Raw genomic sequence first — 27,102 nt, forward strand, 5'->3', positions numbered from 1 at the left:
TTCAGAAGTTTAAGACAAAGCAACAAATCTGAGGTTTTTCTTTAGAAAAAAAAAAACAAAGATGCCTGTCAGCAAAGCATAACCTGCGAGAAGGGACGGAGACATGAAGCCAAGTAAATTATTGCAAAGTCAAGGGACATTTTTTTGCAACTTTCTGCTGTTCTTAATGCCAAACTCCGCCGGAATGCATTTGGTGGTTCAGTCTTTATTTACATCCTCATGTAAGCAGGTGGACCTCGTATGGTCTCCGATTTCCAGTGTCACACCATCACATCTTGGTACTGTACATGTAAATAGTCTCATACAGACTCAACTAGACTTCAAACAATTAAAACTGAGGCAATATACCTATATATATAGATTTAGTTTCATCTTAAATTATATGGCTATAGACTTTTTTGATTGTGTGTGGAATACGTGTGGAGTTGTGTGTTCATGTGTGCGTGTTTCAAGGATGTGTGCTCATGACGTTTAACTCAAGCCGTGCTTTCTGTCTCCAACTACATGTGTGGGAAACGGAGGTGAAAGTAACACAGGCGAAGCAAACTGCGTTTCCTCTTGTCACTAGCGCTGCTGCTGTTACTCTCTGTCCTGGCAGACTTGGTTCTGGCCCTAGCTCTGCCCACCTCCTCCACTCTATCAGCCCGGGAGCTCCACACCCTGCTCATACCACGGTACTTATCCGGTTGATAGGCTTGGACTTGGAGCTGCCCCCTGTGCCTGTTGCTCCAGCCCCCGTTACCTGCGGCCCCTGCTGAGGCTGCCCGGGGTGCTGGGGGGGGAGAGGGGAGAGAGGTGTAAGAGGGGTAAGGGGGGACGAAGGGGGGGGGTAAAGGGGAGTGTGGTGGGGGAGGGGGGATGGAAGAGAGAGGAGGGTACTGGGGCAGATACGGGCCGGCGGAGGCTGCGTGATGCGCATTGACGGTAGCGGACGGTAGATTGTGGGGCAGAGTGCCGAATATAAAGTGTGTTTGGTGGGTGGAGTGGCTGGATGGGTGTGGTGTGTGCACGTGTCCGGGATGGGTTTGGGAGTGTGCGTGGGGGTGCGGGTGGGAGTGAGACAAGGTGAGTGGTTGTTTGGTACCAGGGCCGCCGACCCCTCTGATACAGTGTGTGGGCTGCGCATGGTAGAGGGCGAACTGCGGGTTCGGGGAATGTTGGGAGAGAGGAGAAAGGGGGGGGGGGACATCCCACCACCATGTTGGTGAAGCGACCCGGAAGCCCATGCTGGGAAAGCTGGGAGAGATGGGCCAGCTGCGGGTGCGGGGCGAGTGGCGGGCCAAGCGGAGGCCGACAGGGTAGTGGGCCTCGCTGTATAGTAAGCGGGGGCACACCTTGCAAAGGAGGCGGGACAGTTTGGACGTGGTAGCGATGGTGATGGTAGTAAGGTGGTGGGGGCTGCACGGTGCCCGCGTGACAGTACTGTGCGTGTAGTGCCTGGATCTTGGAAGCCCCCCCCTCCAGCTGGCACAGAGATGAAGGGGAGTGAGGTGGGGGCCCTCCCGTAGTCGGTGGGGGTACAGGTGCGGGGTAAGGTGGCCCCGGTGGAATAAGGGGCCCTGGTGGTTTGGCGCGTTTGCTGCCGAATAGGGAGCCCAGGAAGGAGCCGCTGTTGTTGCTGCTGCTCCCCCCAGGGCCGCTCCCCGCTCCTGCTCTCTCTACACTGCTGGAGACTCCCCCAACTCCTGTCCCAGCAGTGGTATGTTGCTGCCCCGGCCCACCCCCCACCCCCGATCCGGGGCTCAGGATGGGGCGGTGAGGCCGGAAGTCTTCTGTTCCGTAGCAGCCAGGGAGCACACCTGGCATTGGGTAGCGCTGGTGAGGCTGTGGGCTGCTAATGATGGATCCCTGGGGAGATAAAGTATCATCAGGCTTTAATAAGAGTCTCTGGAGGACTGCAGTACCACCTCTGTTCCTGCTTACATCATCACACACAGGAGATTTTTGTATCTGGACGTTAAAGACATGCTTGGGCAGGTAAGACTGCACATAGCCATGCAGAGGGTGGAAAATGTAGGACACACGCACATGCATGTACACGCACACACCATATATGTATATGTACACACACGGAGCGTGCTTGGGAAGATAAAGTACCAGTGAGGGGAAATGCAAGTCTATTGAGGGTTAAAGGTCAAATCTAGTCTTACATAGAGACTTACTTCCATGGTACTGTCCAGAGAACCAACACTGTTCCTGCGACCACGTTTCCCTGCACCCCACCACGAAGAAGCAGGTTAGCAAAGAGGGAAACATTGGAATGTTTATTCAGATGGAGGTTTTTGTTTTGTTTTTTCTTTGAAAAAATAAGAGTTGCGTAAGCTGAGCCTGAACGTCAGTGAGAAAGAGGAACAGCAAGTAGCAATAGAAACAGAGACCTTAATCGTTCTACCCAGATAATTCCAGCTGACAGTAATGCAATGGAAGTGATCCCGTCTCTATGGTGACAATGTCTCACCTGCCTCCGATAGGTCCCTGAGAGACGAGCTGAGCGCTGTGCGTTTGAGACCCTCACCCACTGAGCAGTTGTCATCGAAACTTGTCCGTCCCAAGGTGCCATTCACAACGTCGCTCTTCACACCTCCAACCACACCCCCACTTAGCAAACTGGGCCGCATCACACCTTTCTGTTTCTCCAGCTCCGCTGTAAATTACCACAGAGGGCACAAGGGAATATTAGATGATAGGGAGACATGGCAGAGGAAAGAATGAGCCTCATTGTGGTACCAGGAAAGACGTGATCAACACTCCACTCTCTCATAAACAGAGCCATCGAGGCGGTCCTTACATAGTTATCCTTTCTAAAAGTTACAGTATAGTTCACAGGAATGGCCAGCAGATGGGGCACTTACATTCCACTCTGTATTTCTCCATCTCTTGCACTTCAGCAACACTCTCCCTGAGGTCGCTAACAAAGCGGGTGCGGTCCTGCTGACTCGGTGCCATAAAGACAATAAGAACCTTCCTCTCCCCACCCAAGACAGCTGAGGTCAGGCGGATGCCGTGAGGATAGTCTAGATGCAAATAGGGGGATATAAATACTCTCATCACCGTAGAAGACGAATAAGAAGAGTTGAGCGGTGCAAAAAGTAAAACTGTTTCTTACATGAGTTCTGGAACATGTGCACTTGCATCTCAACCAAAGGGAAAGATTGTCTGAAACTGTAAGTCACTGAGGTTTTCTTCTTTTGGAAGATTTTGGTCACCTGGTGCCCAACATAAACAAACAGGATAGTTTAACATGGTATTCTAGAAGAAACGGTCTTCATAGATGCCATATCTTAAAAAATGTGATGAGTGTGAGTCTTACCACCAGCAGGTCATTGAAGAGAAAAACCTCTCGTTGGTGCACGCCTGTCCTCTGAGGTCTGTTGGGGTCAGGCACCTCGTAGAGCTGGCAGCAACACACCAGTCTGCGATGGGGAAGGGACAGCACCTACAAACACAGGACAAGTACAGGTATAAACCTTTTACCAACATATTATAGAGCATCATCTGCCACATTATTCAGTTACAAAAGCTCACAGGCTTCTTGCCCACAATGACTCTCTCCACTGCTTGAACTTGGGACACATGGTCATCATTGGTCCGGAGCTCCCATTTCTGTATTCTCTGGTAGATCCCAACCAACAGGTCCCTGGGTATATCCTGACCATTGTCCACACCTGGGAGGAACCGGGGAAAGGAGAGGTTTGAGGAAATATTGTCCCAGCATTGAAACCGGCATTGCACCATAAAAATCTCAAATTACACACGGTGCAACTGATGAAGAAATTCACAAGACTAACAGGAAAGTTCGTAAGAAATATCGCAGAACACACTTAGCTATGTTTAAAAGTCCTATTAGTACGTGTATGCTGAGACTGATATGCGTGTCAGTGTATTTGTATTTTCTGTCCAGCTGTACCTCTCAAATTCTTGATGAAATCCTCGAGTTTCATCTTCCTCTCAGCTTTGACGTTAGGACTGTACATATCAGTGTTGAGGAGGATGATGGCAAAGGCCAGGATGAAGATGGTGTCAGGGTTCTGGAACTGCCGAACCAGGGTCGGGTTACACACACAATATCTCTGACTGGAGACAGAAACAACATATTTATTACATAACATTTTAATATTGATGAAGTAGCCAAGGCAATTGAAATCCAGTCCTTTAGGTAGCTATCGGATACACACCTGAACGCCTCTATTAGCCTCTCCACTTTTTGGGCTTCCCCTTGAACTTTAATTTGAGCCTGGAACTTCCTCAGAGCATCGTCCAGGTCCATTCCCGAGAAGTCCATCTCATCCACCACGCAGCTGAAACACACAGAGTCAGAGGTCAGTGTTGAACCTCTCCTCCTCCACACTCTGGAGACTCAGAAACATTCAACTATATATGCAGAACATGGGTTATATTGCCTGTTATTACATGCATATCATGCTTGTGTGTGGGGGAGGAGATCAGGTTTGCCTCAAGGTTGCATCCATTCACACTTGTCATGAAATATGTGAGCTGAATTATGGTGTGAACATAGGCTGATCTGCGTTTGGAATAACTTAAAAGTTTTTTTTCTTCTGCAGTTACATATGTAGATTCATGTAGATTTGGAGAGCTGGCTTTGTCAACATATCCGCTCTTTCTCTTAAATACTCACTCTAAAACGTCTTTGTTGAATTGTTTCTGTCGGTTTCCCAGAAACTCTCCGATCATCTGCCTGCTAAGGCCTTTTCGCTCCAGGATGAAGCGAGCGATCCCAACAGGAGTGTCCGATACAAAACCTCTCTCTATCAGGTACTGGATCCCTTTCTCTGGCTTCCTGTATTTAAAAAAGAATGACCATGAACTTTCTCACTGCTATTTAACCAGTTACATGGCATGATCATCACCAGAATAGCTACTTAAAGGGTTTCATTAGTGTGACATATTACTTGTTGAAGAGATTGAGGCCGATGCGGTACTGGCGTCTCTGCACCACATCACTGTTGAAGGGTGGAGAGTCCCAGCTGTGGCGGCTCTCTCTCTGGTAGGTCTGCTTGCCCAGAGGAGGCAAAGGCTCCCGCAGGCTGTCCTGAGAGGAGGAGCCTGAGCTGCAGTTGACTGTCTCATTGGAGTTGGTGGTGGAGTTGAGCGAGTCGTTGTCTCCGTCGGAGCAGCACGGCTGCTCCAGCCCGCCGGGGGGCAGAGCTGTGGAGGAGGAGGAGGATAGAGGGGTGGTGGGAGGCTGCTGCGGGGAGGAGGAGGATGAAGGCGTGTCAGGGTACTGATGGTGGTGGATAGGGTGGTGGTGATGGTGGTGGTGAGCCGCCACCTGGTGCGGGATGTGTGTGGGAATGGGTCTGCCGGGGGCCCGGGTCTGACCCTGAGCGGCAGCCGTGGAGGAGGGGCGGGGGCCGGTGTTGGGGGAGTGTTTGAGGGTTCCCTGAGGGGAGCCTGCACCTACACCAGGTTCCTGCTCGTAGACCAGCTGTCTGCTCAGAGAGCCGCGGTCCGAGCGGTCGCTCATGTCCACCGAGCTGTCGCTGGGTGGCTCGATCGTGAGGAGAGGGAGATGTGCGCCCCTGAGACGATAGTCCCTACACTCTGTACACGGGGTGCTGCGCCGACTGTTACTACTGCCCCCTCCCTCAGTGTCCCTGCTGTCCTCACGCACGCCTACGCCCCCGCCGGGTCCCCAGTACTCTGTATCTGTGCTGCTGGGTGCCCGGTCGAGAGACAGCGGGGAGGACGGCATGCCATCATCCATGTAGAGGGTGACATCACTGTACGAGGTGGCTGTACTGTCACCGTGCATGCTGAGTCCTCCTCCGGCACCCCGGCCTCTTTCTCCCAAACCTCTTTGGGAGGACGGGTTGCTGCTGCTACTCCACACACACTCCCCAAAGTCCTCACTGATCCCGCCGCCCTCCCTGCTGCCCTCCTGGGAGTCATCGCGACCCGCGCGGCAGGTAAGGGCATCGTCGATGGAGTCCGCTAAGGACTTGACCTAGAAGAAAAGAGAGGAGTTGTTATGGAACGCAATTTTTATACATCTAAAATAGATGTCTGAACATTAATTTGTGTATCAAGGGCCAGCTTTCAGGGTCTATGGATGAAAAGAATAGAAGGAGATTAGTTTGCTTGATTTATTTGTTGGATGAGTCCAGTTTGGATATGTTTTATTTTATTTTTTTTGTCCCTGTTTCTTTCTCAGTCTGTAAAGACCTTCTTGTTATTCAGAGCTATATAACTTTGTATAAGCTCATCATGCAAAGAAAACTCACGGCCCTGTTACCTGTTTGGAGAACGAGTCCTCCAAGTGGGTGTAGTCTCCTTGGCGGTCTGTGTTGGGGGAGTGAGGCGGCCCGATGGCCACGTTGTGGGTGAAGTTGGTCTGTGTCTGGGCCTGCTGCTGCGGCTGTCGCTCATCGAAGGAATACTGCAGTCTCATGTTGGACAGGATGATGCGGCGTGTCATGCGGCTCTCTGAAGCAGAACTTCTGAGGCGCTCAAAGTTCTTGTTCATGCGATACTGTCTGAAGGCCGTCTGGATGGTCCGAGCTGCTCTGCGACTTACAAAGGAGCCACCGTACTTTCTCTCCAACATCTCCACCTGGCAGAGGGGGAGGAGGACAAGGTGAAACATGGATTGGTGCACCCATGATGCCCCACAGAAAGGATCTCCACCATCTTTTCTAGCGCTTATGGCTTCTAAGAAACTCCAAACAACCTCAACCTTTGCAACACAACTCCTCTGAACAACAGTCCGCTCAGCGCTGATACCTTCTTATCCTGCAGATCTGTGGAGAGCTCATAGCTGTCTGAAAGGGCCTTGCATCTCTTGTTTTCCTCTTCCTCTTGCTTGCGGAGGGCCAGACTGGCAGGTTGGTGGCGCGTTCGCAGTGCCCAGGCCAGGCTTGCAGAGCTGGAGGCGGCCACGCACGAAGGGCCCCTGGGACCAGAGAGAGCGCCGCTGCTGTCACTGTAGCGCTCCGAACCCCGAAGGTACGCCGACTGGCCGAAGGAGCTGTCTTTGTGGGTCGCCGTCTCTGGACACTGGGAATCCCCCTCCACACTGCAGAAGAAGAAAAGGAGCAGAAGAATGAGTCACAGGCAGCTTGATTAAATATTACACCAAACATCTGAAGTGTATTAAGTGCAAAAAAAGAGATTGAATGAATAAGTAAGTGAGTAAATTATGTAGAATATTACTTAGGAACTAATAAGGACTTACATGTAAAGTTGAGAGTGGTGTGGAATAAACCATCTCTTAGTGGACCTCATGATGAATTTATATGACTGGAACTTAGTGCTTTTTTTAAAGACGTGCCAGCCTTGAGACCTGACGACATTCCTTGTCTACATAGTGAATTGGTAATCCAACAGACATAAAAAGCTTTCTGTCATCTGTCTCCTTTCTTTAAAAGAGTCGAGAGGATTAGTTAATGTACTACCAAGTTTTTCCAAGCCTGCTAGAGATTACGCATTCTTGTACTCTCCTTGTCTGACAAGCACAACAGTGGTGAGATATTTTTTTTATAGTCATCAACCACTAAAAACACACTGCTCCACAGACCAGAAACACTACACTGACAGGAAAGACCAGGTTGTTATGTCAGCTGCAACGAGGAAATTTCGTGACAGAGTGCCTGCAATTAAAATCTCCTCCTACATTCACTTTCACTCAGGCCATTACACAGAAATAATAGCAAGCAGTTAACATTTAAATACTTTTTGCATTCAGCCAAGCAATAATCACAGAACTTATCAGCAATCATATAAATCCAGAAATCCTCCAGTGTCCTGTTTTGACCAGACAAAAATCCAGCCCGAGTCAGTCACTGCATGTGTTTGGGAGAAACAGTCACATGTTCCTGCCTACATTTCCTCCCTGCGTTAGCCGCACCCCCTCCTGTCAGCTGTGCCCTGTCCCACAACAAGGCAGAGAGTAGAGCCAGGGTCAGAGATGTGTGGGAGTGTTACATTCAGCACGTGAACAAGGCAACACTCTTTGCAGTAAAGCATTGCTTGTGTGGTTTCTACCTTGTGCATAGTTGATCCTCTGTATCACACATGAATTCTAACAAAAAAAGACTGTAAAGGGGACTTGTTGACGTGACCGTTTTGGTTTTGAATGAGTCATTAAGTGTCCCTCCCTCCCTGAGTAGTCACTGTGTTCCACCGGATCACAGAGACTTCCTGTGTTCGTGTTTAGCTGGTACAAGGAAAGTATTTGAATTTGTTGTGGTTTTGATCGTGTGAGTGATTCTGTTGAAATACAAACACCGCCATCAGTTCTCATACCAAGACTCTGAATGTTTGGAGTGGACAGAGGACAAAACATTGTTCAATGCAGGGAATTTATGGCAGGACATCCTGTGCCTTAAAGCAACGCATGACCCGGCTAAATAATTGTTGAGTCTAACAACAACACTGGCCACAGCTCCATTGCGTTGCATAACACAGGAGTCATGCAATAAAAAGACACAATTCTGACACCTACAGGAATACACATATTACCACAGTTGTAAACATTGAACAGCAAAGCTATATATTTATACTGTTTGCAAAGAATTTATCACAACTCTTACAAGCTGTTTTCATTATGAGCAAATCAATTAGGAGCAACAAGTTGCAGCATCCAACTCCATCTCCTGAAAATGTTTGCTTTCTCTGTGCAGTATCACTTTTCATTCCTCCTCCTCTGCTCCTTAAATAGAGAAACTGAGAAGAGGGAGGGGGTTGCTTGGTGACGGTTGCCGTGGGACCTTAGTAGGCGGTGAGGCAGTTGTTAGGATGAGAAGCGTAGTTGCCATGACGATGTATTGACTGTTATCACCATTAAGGTGGGTGTTGAAGATGCTCCACAGGTTGTGAATGACAGTCTACATAATATTTGCTTTGTTATGAAAACAGGTGAAATAACATATTTGTAAAGAGTGAATCATAAACACATTGTATCATCTGAATTTGTTAGTTTATAAAAACTGACACCTAAATTAATCAGTCCTAAAATAATTTGAGTAGCTATTTATATATTGTGTTGCATTAACTCCATGAGTAGAAAATTCTGTGTAACTCAGAGTTTTGTCTTCTTCTTCTTCTTCTTCTTCTCCTTTTAAGGGATGGAAAGTAGCCACATGAGAGCCTCTGTGGGGCCAACAGGTAGACACAGGCAGGGACTCAGCCTCACTGTAATTTCCTGCTGTGCACATCAGCAGGAGCAGATGGTATTTTCATTCAACCGAGTCAGACACCTAAAATACGCATTGCAAAACAACATGAGGGAGCCACAAGTCTGGTTTCATACATTTGTCTTTGAATATTTATATCTCATCCCTAAATTCTTAAAATGTTTTATACATTGAATCTCTTCACAACTCAGAAAGGGGAAAAAAAAAAAATCAAAATACAATTCTCACATTTTCTAAACTATCACTGAAGATCATGGAGCAACATTACACACTGGGTTTCATTTCCATAATATGCAGCTAGATCTGTGTAACTATCACAGATATTAAGATCTTTCTCTGAGCATACAGAAAAAATATTCTGTCACAACAAATTTAGTAAAATATTTGAAACAGAATAAATACACTCCCAAATCCAGTCAGTAAAAGCTCCACAACTGTCAGACTAAAATGAAGAACCTTGGTCTCCATGGATAAGAGACACTTAAGAGAAGTTTAAAACACAGCAAGTGTCCTCATCACCGAGCCATAGCGTGATTTGAAAAACGTCAACATAAGTTGACATTTTTACTTGTGCCAAATCAAAACTGAGAGAGTAAATAGCAGCCTTATAACAATGAGTAAATAAACACGGATGTTTTTGAAGTAGCCCGAAAAATTCTTGCAATTAAACTTGAAGTAACAGAAATTAAGTAAACCATTCATTACAATTACAGAAGCACTCAAAAGCCTCCTTATTGATTGTGCAACGCTCTGCAGCAGGTTGTGTTTTTACAGATGCCGCCTGGTCCCGCTACAAACTAACCTCCAGGGTGGAAAAGTGTTAAACAGGACTTTCACATGCAGTAAAGAGCCGGGCAGTAAAATGTGGTGAGAAAGCAGGTGAGGATGATATTCGAGTAAAAAGGTTTGTTGTATAAAACATGAGTGTGGCCATATCGCAGCTGGCATCTGAATCTCATTATTTATGTAAGAAAGCCTGTATCCCTGTTACAGTGCCAGAGCAAGGTTCTCTCCAGAGGCTGCTTCATAACGACCAGCACCGACTTTCACTACCTCCAACCCATTTAATTGCAGCTGTAACAGATGGCGGGAAGCTAATGAACAAAAAAGTGATTGCTGATAAAGGATAAAAGAAGTGGGCAGAAATTAAAGAGAGAAACTGAAAAGTGGGAAGTACAATGTCAACTCCACGCAGTTCCCTCTGCCTGCTGTCCTTCCATCATATAATATTGATGGGCTGACAATGTGTGTGTGCTTGCGTATGAAAGAGCAGCAGTTGATTTGACTCAGCTATCGAACCCGCAGCAGGACAGGGAGGCTGAGGGATTAACCTCACTGCTGCCTGCCGTGAAGATGCCAATAATTGCATTGATCTGTCTGTTGACTCATTTCCATCCAAGCATTGACTCAGTGTAGTTATCTCATTCCCTCTTAATCTCTTTATCTGGTGTGAATTGCACCCAATATACATAATCCAGGCAAGATAAACGAGGAGTAAGAGTGCTAAAAAGAAAGTGCAGAAGGGTCGTCAGGAAGATCCCAGATAATTACTTTGGTGCAGGTTTGATGTGATAATATTTGCCTTTAATCTGAGGACGTAAAGAGATTACAGTGAAATGAACCCACTGCCAGAACAATCTGTATTGTCTTTGGCAAATGTGATTCCGTTCTTTCAAATGGCCGAACTACAAGGACACAATCAAATCATTCATGGGTCAAATCAGAGCATTCCTCCACCGCCAACACTCTCCAGCCATTTCACTGTGTCAAGCTGCGTGAGCTTCCCATCATACACATATCTAATGTTGAATTATTTCTGTGACCCAGACCCTCCAGGTCAAAGATCACGCAGGCGCTGTGGTTCTCAGAAGATGCAACACCATATATAAAACCAAGGTAGTGAAAAAGTGTTTGCAGAGCTGCAGAGTGATGCAGCTGAAAAGCGGTGGTGTTTTGTAAGCATAAACCCTTCAGATAATCTCTGACACTGACCCAAGACAGAATGAAGAAATAACTGTTGCATATACACACATGGAGACGAAATAATGTAAATGTTCGTAGGAAACTGACTTTTTCTCCTGTAGTCTGCTTTTTGACATTTGTAGACATCAGTCTAGCCGATTTGATCCTCTGCAAACGACAAGTGTTTTAACTAATTCACACAAGCGTCGGACTCGTGCTTAAAACATGTTTGTTATTTGGCTCTGCTTTGTTTGCATTTCCTGCAGAGTAACATTCATGACAGTGTGGCAGATTATCCTCTTTTAAAGGTATGTGATCTTCAGGTATCTGTCAGGAGCCCATATATCCTCCTCCTTCTTCCATTTGTCAGTTTTCCTAAATCATGTCTTCTGTTTTAAAAACATATGACACCTGAAAGAAAAAGCCCCTCATTCATTATCAGGTTTGTTTTGGTCGTCTGTCTGTGATGGTTAAGTTACACTCCAATACGCACATCACTGCCATGTCAGCCGCCACCACCCACACACACACACACACACACACACACACACACACACACACACACACACACACACACACACAAACGAGAGAGTAGCAAGGAAAGTCATTGCTCACTGGTGTCAAACTAAATGCTCTTTTGGGACAGTTTTAGTGAAAGAAAAGTGAAAAAAAAAGCTGAGTTCTTACCATGCTGCTACTGTCAGAGAAAGGTCCCACACTAACTGGGGCAGTGTAATAACAAACACACCCTCTCTCTCGCTCTCTCGCTCTCTCTGACTCTCTCACTTTATCACACACACACACACACACACACACACACACACACACACACACACACACACACACACACTTTCTCATTGGCTCTTGTTCACCCTGCAAAGCTGTACAGGCTGCATTCTTGACAATCTTTTGACAGCTCTGAACTTCCCTCTCCCTGCCAGGCTTCTCCAGGCTCCAGATCACTGACACGTGCACAGTCACTTTTATTACACAACGCCAAACCAAACAGAGGCACGTCACGGCAACACAACTAACAGGAAGAAACACAGAGACACAGAGACGAAGAGCATTTGTTTATTGCAACATCAACAACAAAAAAAGGGAAGTGAGAAAGGAAAAATATTTTATATTTTTAAATTTATGACGAGACACATTAGCGGTGAAACTTGATGTCTGTATGGTCTACGAAAATGTAGGTCAAAGAGAGACACAGGCAAAGTGTGTTTAGTTGGAACAGTTCAATTAAGGATTATTAATGAAGATGAAATAGATTAGGAAGAAAACTGTTATTCAAAAATGCATAAAAATAACAGTAACAATAATAAGAATATTAATGATAACCCTTTGTATTATTATTATTATTATTAAAAAAATTATTGACTCTACGTGTCAATTGAGCTCAAATTACACAACAACTTTATATAATTTGCTTTCAAATGAAAGATTGTGCTCCTGTGTAAATTGAAACAAGTCTTGAATAAAAACTAGGTTGATTTTCACCCTAACTTGGAGACATCACATTCTCATCCAAATAAGCTGATCAGGCAACAAACAATAATGTTCTGAATACTGTGTGATCTGCAGTGAAGCACATTACCATTGAAAGGTTATGCGCCGCCACACAATCGATATGTCGCTGAAAATAGAATTTTAATAATTACTTTTTGCGTTTAGATGAGACTAATGTGCTCGAGGTGGAGATGAGTGAGGTGGAGGATGTGTACGAGCTGCATTCCAGCATGACTGAAAACAAAACGGAACAATTACAGCAGCAGCGCATACGTCACCGTCAGACATGTTGAAAAGGAAGAAATGAAAGTGTGTGCAGGAGCTAAAGAACTTTATTTCTTTTTTCAGAACGCTAAATCAACAAGACTTCAAGGTTCATGAATAAACACAATAACAGACAGGAGAATATTTGTCAGATAGAACAATCAAATAAACATGTTTAAGAAATTCCATACAATGAATGTTGTTTTTTTTGACATCATACAGGCTAAAGCTTCTCTGACATAATCGCTGGAGACAGATGTGTATGAGAATTTGCACAGATAACAAATGGGGACTATTGTGCACATCCAAAATGACATGACTCAACTAGTGGATCCAGGACAGGCATGACAGTGATGAGCAGATGATAGGGATGTGTCCTGACAGCTTCATGTGGTTGCAAGTGAAGAAATAAATAGCAAAGAATACAGAGAGAACGCAACATTAAGATTCCCTAAAGTGTAAATTAGCGCACAAACTATACAAATCAAAGGTATCACACATACAACGAAAACTGCATGCATTTCTATTTTTTTTTTTTTTTTTTTTTTTTTCTGCTAAAATGCAGCATGGTTTAGTGTTTTTTGGTACACAGTGAGGTCTCAGTTTTTCTGGCAGTATTAAAACAGTGATGGCCTTTTTTTTTCCCAGGTAAGTGTGCGAGTGAGTCGTTGTGCGGTCAGTCACACCTGAGCTCAGCGAGAGGAGGGGCTACTGCAGCCCGAGGCAGAACAACAGAACTGATGGGCGCCCGCATCCTCACCCTCCTCTCTTGGAAAAGCAACATGGGACACAGAAAAGAAACACAGGACAGAAGGCAGACAGACGAGAAAAAAAAAAGAAGAAAAAAAAAAAGAGGAGGACAGAGAGTGAAAAACAGTATGAGACACAGAGAAGCAGAAGAAAGCAGAGAGCAAATAGGTGGAAACTAGATAAAGGCTACGAGTGGGTGGCAATTTAAAGTTAAAGGGCCATAAGAAGTTATCTTTATCAATATCTTCAACACACTGCACGTCAGAGCTGTCTAATACCATTAGATGGCAGTGTTGGAGCATCATGAGCAGATGTGTCAGTATCAGTTGGAGGATAAATGAGAGAAGGAGAGAAAAGAGGGTGAGAATTCAGCAGGTTCACATGTGACTCAGTCCACCTCAGTCCCATCGCTTATTGAAGATGACTGCTTCCTCTTGCTCTCTTTGAGGGAGCTGTGTGTGTTTTTTTTTTTTAAAGCTGGTAAGGCGGCCTAACTCCAGCTATTAGTCACACCTGGGAGTGGTGGGAGACTGAAGCACAGGCTTTTAATACGGGTGGAGGGAGGTAAAGAGGAATGAAATGTAAAGAAGGTGATGAGGAAAGAGAGATCGGCAGGTTGTTGACAGGCTTTGGGATTATTGCAGGTGACTTCCTTGGAGGGGGTTTTATTTTAATTTCTTTGTGTACTCACTGTAATCAGGCCTCACGGTGGCCCTTACCTGTCCTCCTGCTGTAAGTTTTGGTCAGTGGAGGGGCAGCAGTACTGATGGAGACTGACGAAGCTGTGAACAGTCAGACTGGTGGGAAACATAGCGGCAAAGGCAGCACTGCTCACTGCCGTGGGAGTGGTGGGAGCCGAGGTGGGCTGCCCTGAGATAGACGCAGGCCGGACACTGACAAGGAAGGAGCAGAGATGGACGACAGACGCGCGCACACACACAAAGATACACACACGCACACACACACACACACACGCACGCACACACAGAGAGAGAGACGTGGAGAAAGCAGAGAAACACAGACACAGACAGTCAGCAGAAAGCAAGAAAAGAGACAGAAAGAAAAAAAAGCATCTGAAGCTGCACGTTGATAGTGACAAATCATAAAGCAGCAATGGTGGCACAAGGAATGACACATTTAAAAGGAGGAGAGAAATGTAGACGTGTGACAGTTTGTACAACAACAAAGGTGACTGACATCATCTAGAGACGCATCCTCGGATACAAAACTGAAAGTAGACGCCTGGCAGATACAGTAGATTGCAGGTGGTGTAAAAAAAAAACCTGAGGCGGCATTAAAAGTTGTTGAATAAGAGTTTTGTTCGCAAAGACTCCAGGAACTCTGATGGATTACATAAAGCTCTATACTGGTCTACAGTGGAGTTCTTCTGTTGGCTCATCCTGCGTGAAAATGGGAAACCACTTTGTGTAATGCACGCAGAAGTGCACGTATAAACACAAAAGCCTCTCCGCTAGCCCCTGTGCTTTGGCAGGAAGTAGAGATGCTTCATCTGCGGATTGTGAGTGAGCAGTTTGAAGAGTGAGCAGTGGTTGAGATTAGCATGTAAATGGCTGGTTTCTCACTGGAACCAGCTGCTGTCAAGGACATGCAGATCCTGTCATTTTAGCATGGGAACACTCTCAGGGCCGCGCTGAGAGAGAGAGAGAGACAATCAAACGCGGCAAAGTGAGGGAGCAACACTTCAGCAGTTCACTGTGATTTAGCAGCTTCTTTTATGGCCAGATGTGCAAGTCAAGGCGACCCAGCAGAAGTTATTCACTTCAAGAACAACAATTGTGACAAAGACACCTTCATTTATCAGAAGATACTTTGGTTAAGGGTGAAAAATTAGATGTTATTCCCCATTTTTATTACTGTACAAAAAAAATCCTATTAAAAAGACAAAAACACAAAACCAACAATGGGTTGATCCTACAAACAATCAAATCCTGATATAACTCAATCCTCCGTGCCACAGAGCACCAACAACTATAATAAACACAACATTTACGAACACGTTTGCATTGAGTGACGTGTTCCATTATTACTACGACCACAGGTACTTTAGTTTATTTTGAGTCCAACCCACATACAGCCTCTCACTGCCGTAAATACTCTCTAACACACCAAATCCACAGCTGAAAATAGTCCCCAACAAATATAGTGTTTACTCCTTTTGCTAAAAACGATAGTGTCCGGCTGATTTAGGAAATAACTAATCCTTAATGTAATTAAAATTATATTCTCGAGGCCATTTGTGAAAACAATGTAGAAGAGGTTTTGTGCAGTGAGGAACGTACAGAGAGTTATCACCAGAATCCGCAGCTTCACATTTTCGGTGAATATAGAGGATTATTTAGCCACTAAGGACCAGTAATGGTTTTACATTCACCAGGTGGACAGATACAAGACTCCACATAAATGATACTGTTGCTCTACAACTGTTGGAGGCGCAAAAACCTAAACGTTTCACAATAAGTGACACATAAAAGGTGATGAAATTACAGCCCCCGTTGATATAGGACTTTCAGCACCGACGCTGTTACCAATTAGCCGGGCAAGTCTTTGCTGTCTGGAGACCCTGTTAGCATTAAGGTCCACGTAGCCGCTCTGAAGGGCTGACCAATCAGTGATGGCATTTAAGTGGTCAGCAATGGAGGCAGTGGTACAGTTTCAGTGCCCAACGTACGTCATATGGTGGTCAATGCTGATTGGTTATAGGCTACTCCAATAGGTTAAAAATGAACTCGAGGTCTGGGTCCATTAGGATGCAACAACTGGAAACAGCCCTTGATGGAGCGTGGCCAGACTCATATTCACACAGTAAATATGGGCGAGGTATTAATATTAGGAAGCAAATAATAACGATAACGATATATCGACCAAAATGTGGTTCAAAGTCTTGTGACAAAGATACGTAATGGAGGGAGGCCATTTTACAGTTTAACAATAAACTTTATTGTCTAAAATGGCATCAGTGAACTTCACTAGAAACTTAATACTTATACATAATATTAAAAACACAAATGGAATCATTTCTAAAGTATCCTGAGCATCTTGTTCTGTAAAAAAGTTTTCACATCAGACAACATGTACGCTGATAATGACATATCTGTGATAGGTTCGGACTCTAGGTGAAATGTCCATGTTGTGTCTACTGCTTATTTCCACTGCACAGAAAAAGTTTTATGTTCTGTTGAAAACAAACGGCTGAGAGACACAGCAGGATATCCTGAGAGAAGGACTAATATACTATTTATTTTAGGGATTTTATGGGATTAGTTGACAATAACATGGGATTTGGCTGACAACAACAAAAGTGTAGATTATCAACAGCCTCATCCTTTAATCCCATTGATGACAAGAAATTCAAACATAATTGATATCTAACAGGACCGACTCTGCCTTTTTAATGCCGGCTCGGTCAGAGGAGGCACAAACACTGAGCAGCAGGGCTGTGAGCAACACTTTAGGGGAGCGAGAGGTAAAAATGAGAGCGTTTAAGGATACAATCATGGAGGTGGCGCGCTCGTTTGCCGAATTCAGATAACAAAAAAGTTCCAATTACACGAGAACATATATCGTCAGAGGCTAGAGGAGAACGGGGAACGAGAGCGCCTTCCTCATTCCTACTTATAAAGATTAAACCGAGGTGACGAAGTCAGCGACTTCATAAAACAAGACATTTCTCTTTATTAGCTCTCTGTAACACAAAGAGAGGAAATATACGGAACAGATGAACCTGATGACCTGCCCGGCTTCGGATGGAGATGTGCAGAGAGGCAGAGGTGCCGTTATGTAAGTCTGAGCCATACTTCGTACACACAGTGTGGTCTTACACTGCCAAGATTTGTATTTCACCAGCAGTAAGTAAAATCTCCTGTTAGCGTATATCCCCTGTGAGGCGAGTGTTGACAGGCTCATCTAGAATATGATTTCTGCTTCATGAGCAGTTGTGCCTGAATCCCAGAGTGCCATAAAAACACACACACACACACACACACACACACACACACACACACACACACACATACAATGCCCCAATCGTCCTTTATTCTACTTTGTCACACACACACACACACACACACGCGCGCACGCGTGCACACACACACACACACACACACACACACACACACACACACACACACACACAATGCCCCAATCGTCCTTTATTCTACTTTGTCACACACACACACACACACACACACACACACACACACACACACACACACACTGCCCCAATCGTCCTTTATTCTACTTTGTCACACACACACACACACACACACACACACACACACACACACACACACACATAGTATTCGTACATATACATCTCTCTTTGTGTTATTAGCAGGCCCACACAGTATAACACGATAATAAAGAGATGAGCTCAAGATGAAATCAAACCACCACAGGTCAAAAGTGAAAACCGAGAGCACGCAGGAAATCCGGGCTAAAAGAAACACTGGTACATCGGGCGAATGTGTGAGGTGGCGTGTATTTAAAGCAGTGAGTTGACAGAGGCTGGAGGCAGGAAGGAGGAGTGGGTGGAGAGAGAGAGCTACATGAGAGTGGGAGAGGTTGAATACAGAGGAGGGCAAGGGTGAAAATAATCAAGAGAGGAGGAAGGGAGGCGAGAAGGACGGCGAAGGGCGAGGAGGAAGGTGGAAACGCAGCGATGGTTGGAACCGGTGTTTCCTCGAACCTGTGCAGTGTGGCATGGGGGTGTCGCGTGTAGGTGAGTCAGTGTCTATGTATAGACGCAGCGAAGGAGAGTGGGAGCGAGGCTCACATGCAGCAATCACAAAGGAGGCATTTCAGCTGCACTGCTGTGACGGGTCTACATGCCACGGCGCACGTTTCAAAAAAGCAGCCCACGGTCAGAGAGCGCGAGCATTTATGTCCACGTGGCTTTTTCCTGGGAGGAGGTTGGTGGGGGAGGGTTGTAATGTGAAAATCTGTGCGAGCCACTCCAAACTGTGCTTTAACCGTGTTTTTTTTGTGTTTTTTTTCTTCTTCTTTTTTCCCCCCCAACCGTTGTCTATGAAATAAGCGTGTGGGAGCGCACTGCGTCATCCCACCTCCAGCGTGTGACCCGCCTGACTCCTGCTGACAAACAGAGATGTTTGATAACCACACATGCTGCGTTGTAGCCTGAAGTTGAGTGTGTTTCATGTTCCCCCCCCCCCACCACACACCACACCACACCTTCCCCTCCCACCACCACCAGCAGCTCTTCCACAACCTACCAACCAACCCCCCCCCCCCCCTTCCCTCCCACCCCCCTTTGGTTTTCCACTGCGAGCTTGAGTCTCCTGCTGCTTGGCAACAGTACGGACTGCCTGTGTGGGCGTTTGGCGTTGAGTGCCAGGCGAAAGCACTGACAAGGAGGGGCACAGTTACAGTTACGATTCAACTACCAGGCACCTGCTGTACCCTGTGAGTTTGCATGCACGTGTGCGTGTGCGTGTGTGTGTGTGTGTGTGTGCTCGTGCATAGATAGGTGTGTGTTTGATGTTTTTTAACTGGATATGATTCACCCGAATGAAAAACAATTAGACTTCATTTAAATGTGATGAAGGGGATGGAGAAGGAGTAATTCAAGGAAATGATCTTCCTGCAGCTCACCGAAGGAATATTCTGTAAACTCTGAAGCAGATCTCGGGGCATAAAGCATGACTAATGTTTTGCCGGCCAGAGAAGTCACAACCCCAACTTCTCAGAGACGGAGAACCAGTAATCTGTGATAAATAAATTGTTGCGGCACTCATCCGTCTTCAATACGTCTCCTCCGTCCCCGTCAAGCCGTCATTCAATCCTGCTTCTGTCTTTCACCCTGCTCCTGCTCCCACTCCTACCCTCTCTTCACTTCTCTCTATCTCTCTGTTCTGCGTCTCTCGCCCACAGAGTTCTTCACAGAAGAGCTAACAGCGTTCCCACGGTAACCAGTCTCCCTATTCTGCTCCACAGAACGTGTTTGACAAACATCCCGCCTCAAAAGTGCCACTTATCTGCATTTGAAGGGGAGAGACTATGAATAAAGTCAAACTCACAGCTGGCCAAAGACACCTGTGTTCGCCGAATGCTGACCTGCAGAGTCCAGTTTGAAAAGAGGAAGAGCTACGATGTGTAAAACTACTAATGCTATGTCAAGGGGGGGGGGTGTTCATGATTAGATCCTCCAGCGATGTTTAATCCACCGATGACTGGACGGCAGCTCAGCACTCTGCTCTCTTCACTAATGACAAGGCAAAACCCCTAATCTCTGCGCTAATTTACCCCGGCTGGTGTTTTATTTGGACACAGCTGCCATTTAAAACAAAGCAACAGAAGCGGCTCCAAAGAGGGGCCGAAGGGAGGAAGGGAAAGGGGGAAGAGGTGTGTTGGCATCAGGATACAGGTGAGGGGAGCATAAACGTAATACTCAAAACTATCCTGAAGGGCAGCTTTACAGTTTCCACAGTAACTATACTGTGTCTTTTTGCAGCACCCAACGCTCCAAGAAGAACATCTCACTTCCTGTGAAAAAAGCTTTACATCACAGCTCGTCTCCCAGTCTTTTCAAGAAAAGTCACGTCTGATGGAATCACGAAAATAGAGTGTGAATGAAAGACAACCGTGGATGAGTAGGCATGGAATATGAATGACAGGGGAAAGGTCGAGGAATATAACAATATCCTGCCTGAAACCATTTAATATAACAGATAGTAAACGTGAACAATTTATATTGTAGTCTGTCTGTCGGTCGGTCTACTGAGATAAAACCCTCTGTTGCCTCATCTGTATTTTTTTTTTTTGTCTGTATTTTTACACTGTACGCTGCCAAGAAACTGTTCAAAGTAAATGAAGATCATATATTTTCTACATCGAATTGCTAACCCCTCATAACATATCGAATCAAACCGTAAAGACCACAAATCCACATGCCTTTACATGTAATATACATGCCAGCAAAAAAAAAAAAGCCAACGTCATTGGTCATTCTGCTGTGGTGCCCATTTTTCACTCGGCTCGTTCTGTTTGAAAATACGAGTCTTTATAAGTCCTCCGTCAGGTACATAAATGAATAAGAGCATGATTTATTTATTTTTTTTCCTTTGCAGGCACTGTATGAAGCCATGAACAATCACTGCACTCAGAAATGGCAAGTAGAAGGCAAAAAAACACCACCCACATACAATTGCCTCCCACGCATGCACGCGCGCACGCACACACGCACACACACACACACACACACACACGCACACACACACACACGCACACACGCACACACACACACACACACACACACACACACACACACACACACACATCCATCATTTAAATTTACGTCAAGCTAAACTGCATCACGGCAATCTTTGGCACTGTTGAGATATTTTAATTCTGGGCAAAATGAAACATTGTTTAATCTGCTACGTATCTCGAGATGGAAAATGTAAACACGATTGGGATCTGGGGTTTCTGGAGAACTCAGCAGCTGCAGCTTCACTGCATCTCTTCCAGAAAGTCTTGTCGCATCCGGAGAGAATAGATGACCTCCCATCACATCACATCACACCGCATGTTTGCAGCAGGTCAGTACAGACTCGGCCGAGCTTACCCACACATTTGCCCGAGGCCAGTTACGAGTTGTATCTCTGCTCTCTCACTGACTACTGCATGTCAAATATTTGTCAAAAAAGCTCTGATGAATACATATTATGAGCTCATTATTAGCTCCACGGAGGAACATTCAATCAGGAACAATAGCTGCGCTTCAGTTAAATGCAGGGGGGGTGAGGGGAGCGAGTGAGCGCAGAGGGGAAGGGAAAAGAGAATAGCACAAAAGTAATTTCTGCAGCTTCTCTGAGTCATATCTGCAGCAGTGGGAAACCAAAACAGCGAGGGGGAGAGAGTGAGTGTATGTACGTGGGTATGTGAGAGAGAGAGAGAGAGAGACAGAAAGCAAGGGAGGGAGGGAGGGAGAGAGAGAGAGAGAGAGAGAGGAGTGGGGGGAGGAGGGGGTGTAAAGGGGATGGGGTTATGTGTAGTAAGGGCGATGTGAAATTAGCAAAAAACAAAATTGAGCTTCTTCTGAAACAAAAGTCCATTACTGTTCTCCCTGAAAAGGAATTCATGCGAGTGGTGAGAGAGCGTGGAGCACACGGCCCGAATGTCCTGCGTGGAGGGACGGGGGGACAGTGGCAGCTACAGAAAGACGAGCGGAGACGCAACAGCATCTTCAACGGGGCTCCGTGGAGCTTCTCCCGCTGCGACAGTCCGAAGCGGAGCGAGAGAGAGATGGCACATATCTGTTATATAACAACAACTGCTCTGAGGAGCGGCACCGCTGGGGCTGTCGCCAGGACCTCGAACTGCCCCTGCGAGCTGCACGAGCACGACTGCATGTATGCAGCACATAACGAAGGAGACGATCTCTCACCCTGACGGCAGGGTCACATTAGCTATATAAATGATGGACGTCCTCCGTGGTGTGCAACAACGCACGCTCGTAAAAATTAAAATAAAAAGACACTGCAAGAAGGCACACATGTATATATATATATATATATATATATGCACAGCAGTAATTGTCACCCCTGGGCCAGTCGTAATTATAGTCTGGTCACACTAATTAATCTCTCATGCGCTCGGTGTCTACCCGCCTCTCCTCTTTCACACATTGTTGTGCACTCACACCAGCGCATACATTATATAAAGATGCACTACTTCACAGGCTCGCACAAAGCACACTCGCGTGACCTCTGCCCAAAAATAACAACAACAACAAGAAAAAAAACATCTGCCGCGCTCACAGCGAGCTGCGGCGATGCCCTCAACCCCGCTGCTTCTTGGAGGAGGGACTTGACGTCAAATATCATTTCACATTCCCTCCCCCCCCCCCCCCCCCCCACACACACACACACACACCTCCTCCTCCCCGAGGCCTCAGACTCACATTGTTCACACTGCCATTAACAGCAGGAGAGGAATGGAAGCGGGGGTAAGGTTTGGGACAGCTGTTTACAAGGCGCCGCTGGGAGGATGGAGAGGACAGCAGCGACTTTTTTGGTTTTGATGCTGCTCCTGCACGCATGGCTAATAAAAGCAGGGGACGGTTTTTATTCGGGCGTCTTTGTGTGAAATCAAAATTACGGGTTTTGTGGAGCCACGGAGAGACACGATGGAAGAGACGAGGAGTCCTGCTGGAGGGACCAAAACTAATTGGACCAAAACAAAGGCAGCTCTCTGAGCCTTGCCTTCTCTTGCCCAGACTTCCCTCTCATTCCTCCCTCCCTCTCTTACACACCCTGTTGACAGATGGCGAACCAGTGTGTGTGTTCCACCTTTTTCTCTTTTAGATCAAGGCCCGCTGAGTAAGGTCGCTCACTCACTTTCCTCCCCCCTAGTCATCTTTTCCCTCTCCCACATCTTCCTTCTGTCTCTTCCCCCTGATATGAGCCGTATTTAACGAGTCACGGGCACCAACGAAGAAGAACTTAATGTTTGTATCTGATCCATTATCAGAAGCAGAGTGTTTTGTCACTGACCTGAGCTAACAGGCCAGTTTTGGGTGTGGGCTGAGTCACAGCCAGACATGGACAATATGCCTCTGCTGTGGCGGGTGACTCTTTATTAAATGTGACACTTCATGTGATACGCTCGTCTGAGCCTAGATCCAAAGTCAGCGACAACCTCTACAGGCAATTAACAGGGGAGGATCAGCAAGATCTACATTTGCAAATCATCAGTGCATTTAACACCCACATAAATAACTAATATGTGCTTCTGTGTAATGACTAAGTCACCCGTGGGGACGGGGAGGAGGGGCGGGGGGGCAGACTGTGGAAGAAAAGACGGCAAGGAATCGATAAGGGATTCGGTCAAATCTGAATCCAAGGCTGATAAGAGGATTGGGACCACGAGGAAACAGATAGTGAGCAAAATCCAGTAATAACTGTGGAGATGATGGTGTGTTGAGAAATGCATATGCACCAGAACCAGTGGCTTCTGTTGCCAAGACTGCAACCATTTATTTCTCTGTGTACTTTTTTCACATGAATTGCTGCCTACTCACGAAGCTTAATGCTTCCAGAACAAAAGCCGACTCTATCTGTGCGCGTGTGCGTGGTTAAGTAAAAAGCGAGGACAGATGCACTTGCTGTTTGCCAAAGCTGTGTTTGCAGCACTCTAACTTCAGGACAGCCTTGAGTTTTAGGGAAGAGGGGGGGGGGGGGGGGGGACAACCCAACAAAACAACATATCTCTCTTCCCGACCAATCAGCCTGCAGTTCAGAGCGAGGAAGAAAAGAAAAACATACTTTGAGCAAACTGTGGGAGGATTTTCATACATAAAAGCTTCACTGGTCCAGATAGTTCAGATCATCAGAAAGATTTTTTTTTTTTTTTTTTAAAAGACCCTCCTGCCTGGCCTCAAGTTTTCCTCAGCGAAATACTATGCAACTCCTACACACACTAGACCGAGATCATTACACAAATCAGACTCTCTTGCAGGCAAGAATTGCAAAGAGCATGCTGAAATAGACACCTTGAGCACTTATCACTCTACCCATAATCCTCTGCATATTTCCTCATGGTGGTGTATTAAAATATCCTTCTTAGGTTTAGTCCCATTACTGTGAGGATTATCTCTGATGACTTGAAAGGCTGCTGCTCCATACAGCCTGTCATTATGTGGGCTTAGTTTCTGAAATGTTCTGTCACACTTCACATACTCTGTGGTCATCGCTACTATTTAGAGCTGCTCGGACAAGATCCCTGACATTCCTGTGATTTGACATGAAGCTAGTTTGAATAGGTGGAGGCCTGTGTGTCAGAGGGGAACTTACTTTCTGCGTAAGGTGGAGCTGTTGTTGGTGTCCGTGCTGTCGGTGCGTTCCAGCCGGTCCCGCTCCGTGGTGGAGGAGCTGCAGGAGAGGCCTCGGGTCAGCCTGGTGTGGGTTCTCCTCTCCCTGCTGGGCCCCGGAGCTGCGGTTGGTCCAGCTGTCACCTGAGACGTTGAGGTGCTACCGTTCCCGCCGCCGCTCCCGTGATGGCTGGCGAGGGACAGGGGCTGGCTGTGGTTGTGGTTCTGCTCGGGGGTTTCCGACCCAGGGGTGCGCGGGCTGCGCTCCTGCCTCAGGTCCTGGTTCTCTTGGCTGACCCGGTCCAGCTGGCCCTCCAGCTCCTCGATGCGCCGGCGCTGCGTCTCCAGGAGCTTGGCCTGGCTCTCGATGATGTTGTTGAGTTCCAGGAGGTACTCCACGGCCCGGTTGGGGCTCTCCGGGCTGGTCTCCATGGTGGGAGCCCTTCCTCTGGGAGGATGACCACCACCAGCCTCGGTTTCGACCCCGTGGGGCCGAGATCCACCCCCCCCCCACCAGCCCTGATGAGTTGGGGGGAGGGAAGGACCAACGAAGGCTCTGGTGAAGATTAACTATCGTCTTCTGATGTTCAGAAACAGGAAGTCACAGAGATGAAGAGGTTTATAATTTCAAAGCGACTACATGTCCCCAAGGATGAGGGAAAAAATTTGCATTATAGCATCTTAGTGGCCATTAAAGATGTCGCAACGCCAAGAAGAGAGTTCAACGCTCAAAAAGAAGCTGATGACACTGCTGATTGTCTGATTTCCTGAAGTCACAGTCATTTTGAAATCAGCGTGGGGCAGGTCAAGAGTTTGAGGCGTCATGATTAAATGTTAAATTATAAAAACAGGCTGAGATTGTCAGGGACAGGAAGGGATAGAGGTCAATATTGTCTAACTGAGGCTTTTTCTCATGAACTTCCACTTGCTTAGATGTCTATCTGAGCAAATAAACACACAGAAGATCAAATAGAATATGAATTTATCCACCGACCTGTGACATATTCTTCTCATTAACTGCTATCAGCTTCTCCTTAATTAGAAAACATCAACTTCAATCACTCTTTGTCGTCTTTGACATACAGGGGGAAGGGGGAGTGGGGGGGGGGGGAACAGGGGGGTGATGCTAGTTATGATCTTCCACTAATGATCAGGCGTTGTCAATCATTGCATAACACAAAAAATTCTGCTCCTTCCCACGTTGAATATCCCCGCAGTCTATCATCGTCGCTTTCAACCCATGATTTGACGTGTCTTTAAAGCACAGAAAGTGAGCAGAGGTGTCTGACGAAGTTCATTCTCCAAATCCAAATGTTCCCCCTTCACGTCCGCCAAAACTACATCCCGCTGTTTTAAATTCAGATTAAATCCCAAAGTGTGCGTCTCTGGTCTTTTTCATCCACGAATGGAGCCCAGTTTTCCCCTCCACGTCACGCATTCACGAAGACTGACCTCCGAGATTAAAACTTGTCACCTCTTAAAGAGCAAAAACTATCCGGAATATTTTTTGGACAGTCGTAAAGTCTCGAGACGCGCTGTCAAATCTTAAAACTGCACTTTAGTGTGTGTGTGTGTTGCTGTCGACGCGGATCTAATGTCGGTCTGAACGGGCAGTCAGCGTCCTTTCCTACTTATCTGAGTTGGAGCTGTGGCAGGTCGGTAATCCATGCGGCCGTGTGGCGGCGGGGCTCCTTTGAGGTGGCGCAGAAACACGGAGGTTTCGCTCCTTGAGCGTCTGAACCGCATCGATGCGTGCAGCTTTTCCTCTCTGGAGCGCAGCACTGTCCAACGAGCGAGAATGACTGGTGACTTCCGGGTAAAGCTTTCAAAATAAAAGACTAACTGTTGAGCAAAAAAAAAACAACCAAACAGCCGACTTTTACACAATTGCCTACAGGTGAAAACAAAGAATGCATTTAAAGGAAAATATAGTGAATATAGTAAATAGTGATTTTAAGTGATGAATTACGTTTTTTTTGGTATTGTGTCATTTAGACAAGTCTCATGGACTCACAAAACATTTCTATGCATAAAAGATCAGCCAGATGCATCCATTTCATACAGTACCATAAAAATACAGTGTAAACAAGTGAAAGTAATTGCAACCAGGTAATGCGTAAACTGCCCAACTAATTTAGATTGTATTGCAATCTCAGTTTAAATGTAACTATGACCTGAATTAGATTTGAGGTTTTACCTTAAAAATCTGTTTTGATATCTGAGGCTATACTGTACTCTTATACATTAAAATGCTTTTTATTTACATCTATCTCTCTCTCTCTCACACACACACACAAAGCTCGTTTCCCCCCACTAGAGGTCAATGTGGCAGCCAAGTGGTTTGCAAAGTTACCTCGCAGCAAAAAAGTTCTGGGTTCAAACTTTGACTGGGGTTATTCTGTGTCAAGTTTTTACGTTGTCTGTCTTTCTCTGATGGTCTGGCAACTTGCACCGGATGTACCGAAGCCAGTTGGAGATGCTCCAGCCCCCCTGTGATCCTGCAAGGATAAAACAGTCATAGATAATGGATGACTGGAGATTCAATTTCTCCATTCGTTAAGAATTCAAAATGACTAAATAATCCTTCTTCCCTTTTTTCTGGGCTTTGGAGACAAACAC

General features: G+C 46.2%; 1 protein-coding gene across 1 annotated transcript; it reads right to left on the reverse strand.

The window, feature by feature from the left end:
• Positions 1-576: 576 nt before the first annotated feature.
• iqsec2b (IQ motif and Sec7 domain ArfGEF 2b) lies at positions 577-26,267 on the reverse strand. The gene is given in 16 exon segments (XM_069140880.1): positions 577-829; positions 831-1,184; positions 1,186-1,848; positions 2,163-2,212; positions 2,459-2,644; positions 2,853-3,014; positions 3,107-3,206; positions 3,311-3,436; positions 3,526-3,665; positions 3,908-4,074; positions 4,176-4,298; positions 4,637-4,798; positions 4,911-5,965; positions 6,254-6,571; positions 6,742-7,033; positions 24,467-26,267. Coding segments are annotated over 16 exon segments (4,512 nt in total). The 5' UTR covers positions 24,916-26,267; the 3' UTR covers positions 577-664.
• Between the last annotated feature and the right edge of the window lie 835 nt (positions 26,268-27,102).

Source organism: Embiotoca jacksoni, unplaced genomic scaffold (genome assembly GCF_022577435.1).
Source record: "Embiotoca jacksoni isolate LCO1_2020_lvr unplaced genomic scaffold, fEmbJac1.0.p SCAF_9, whole genome shotgun sequence".
Lineage (NCBI taxonomy): Eukaryota > Metazoa > Chordata > Actinopteri > Embiotocidae > Embiotoca > Embiotoca jacksoni.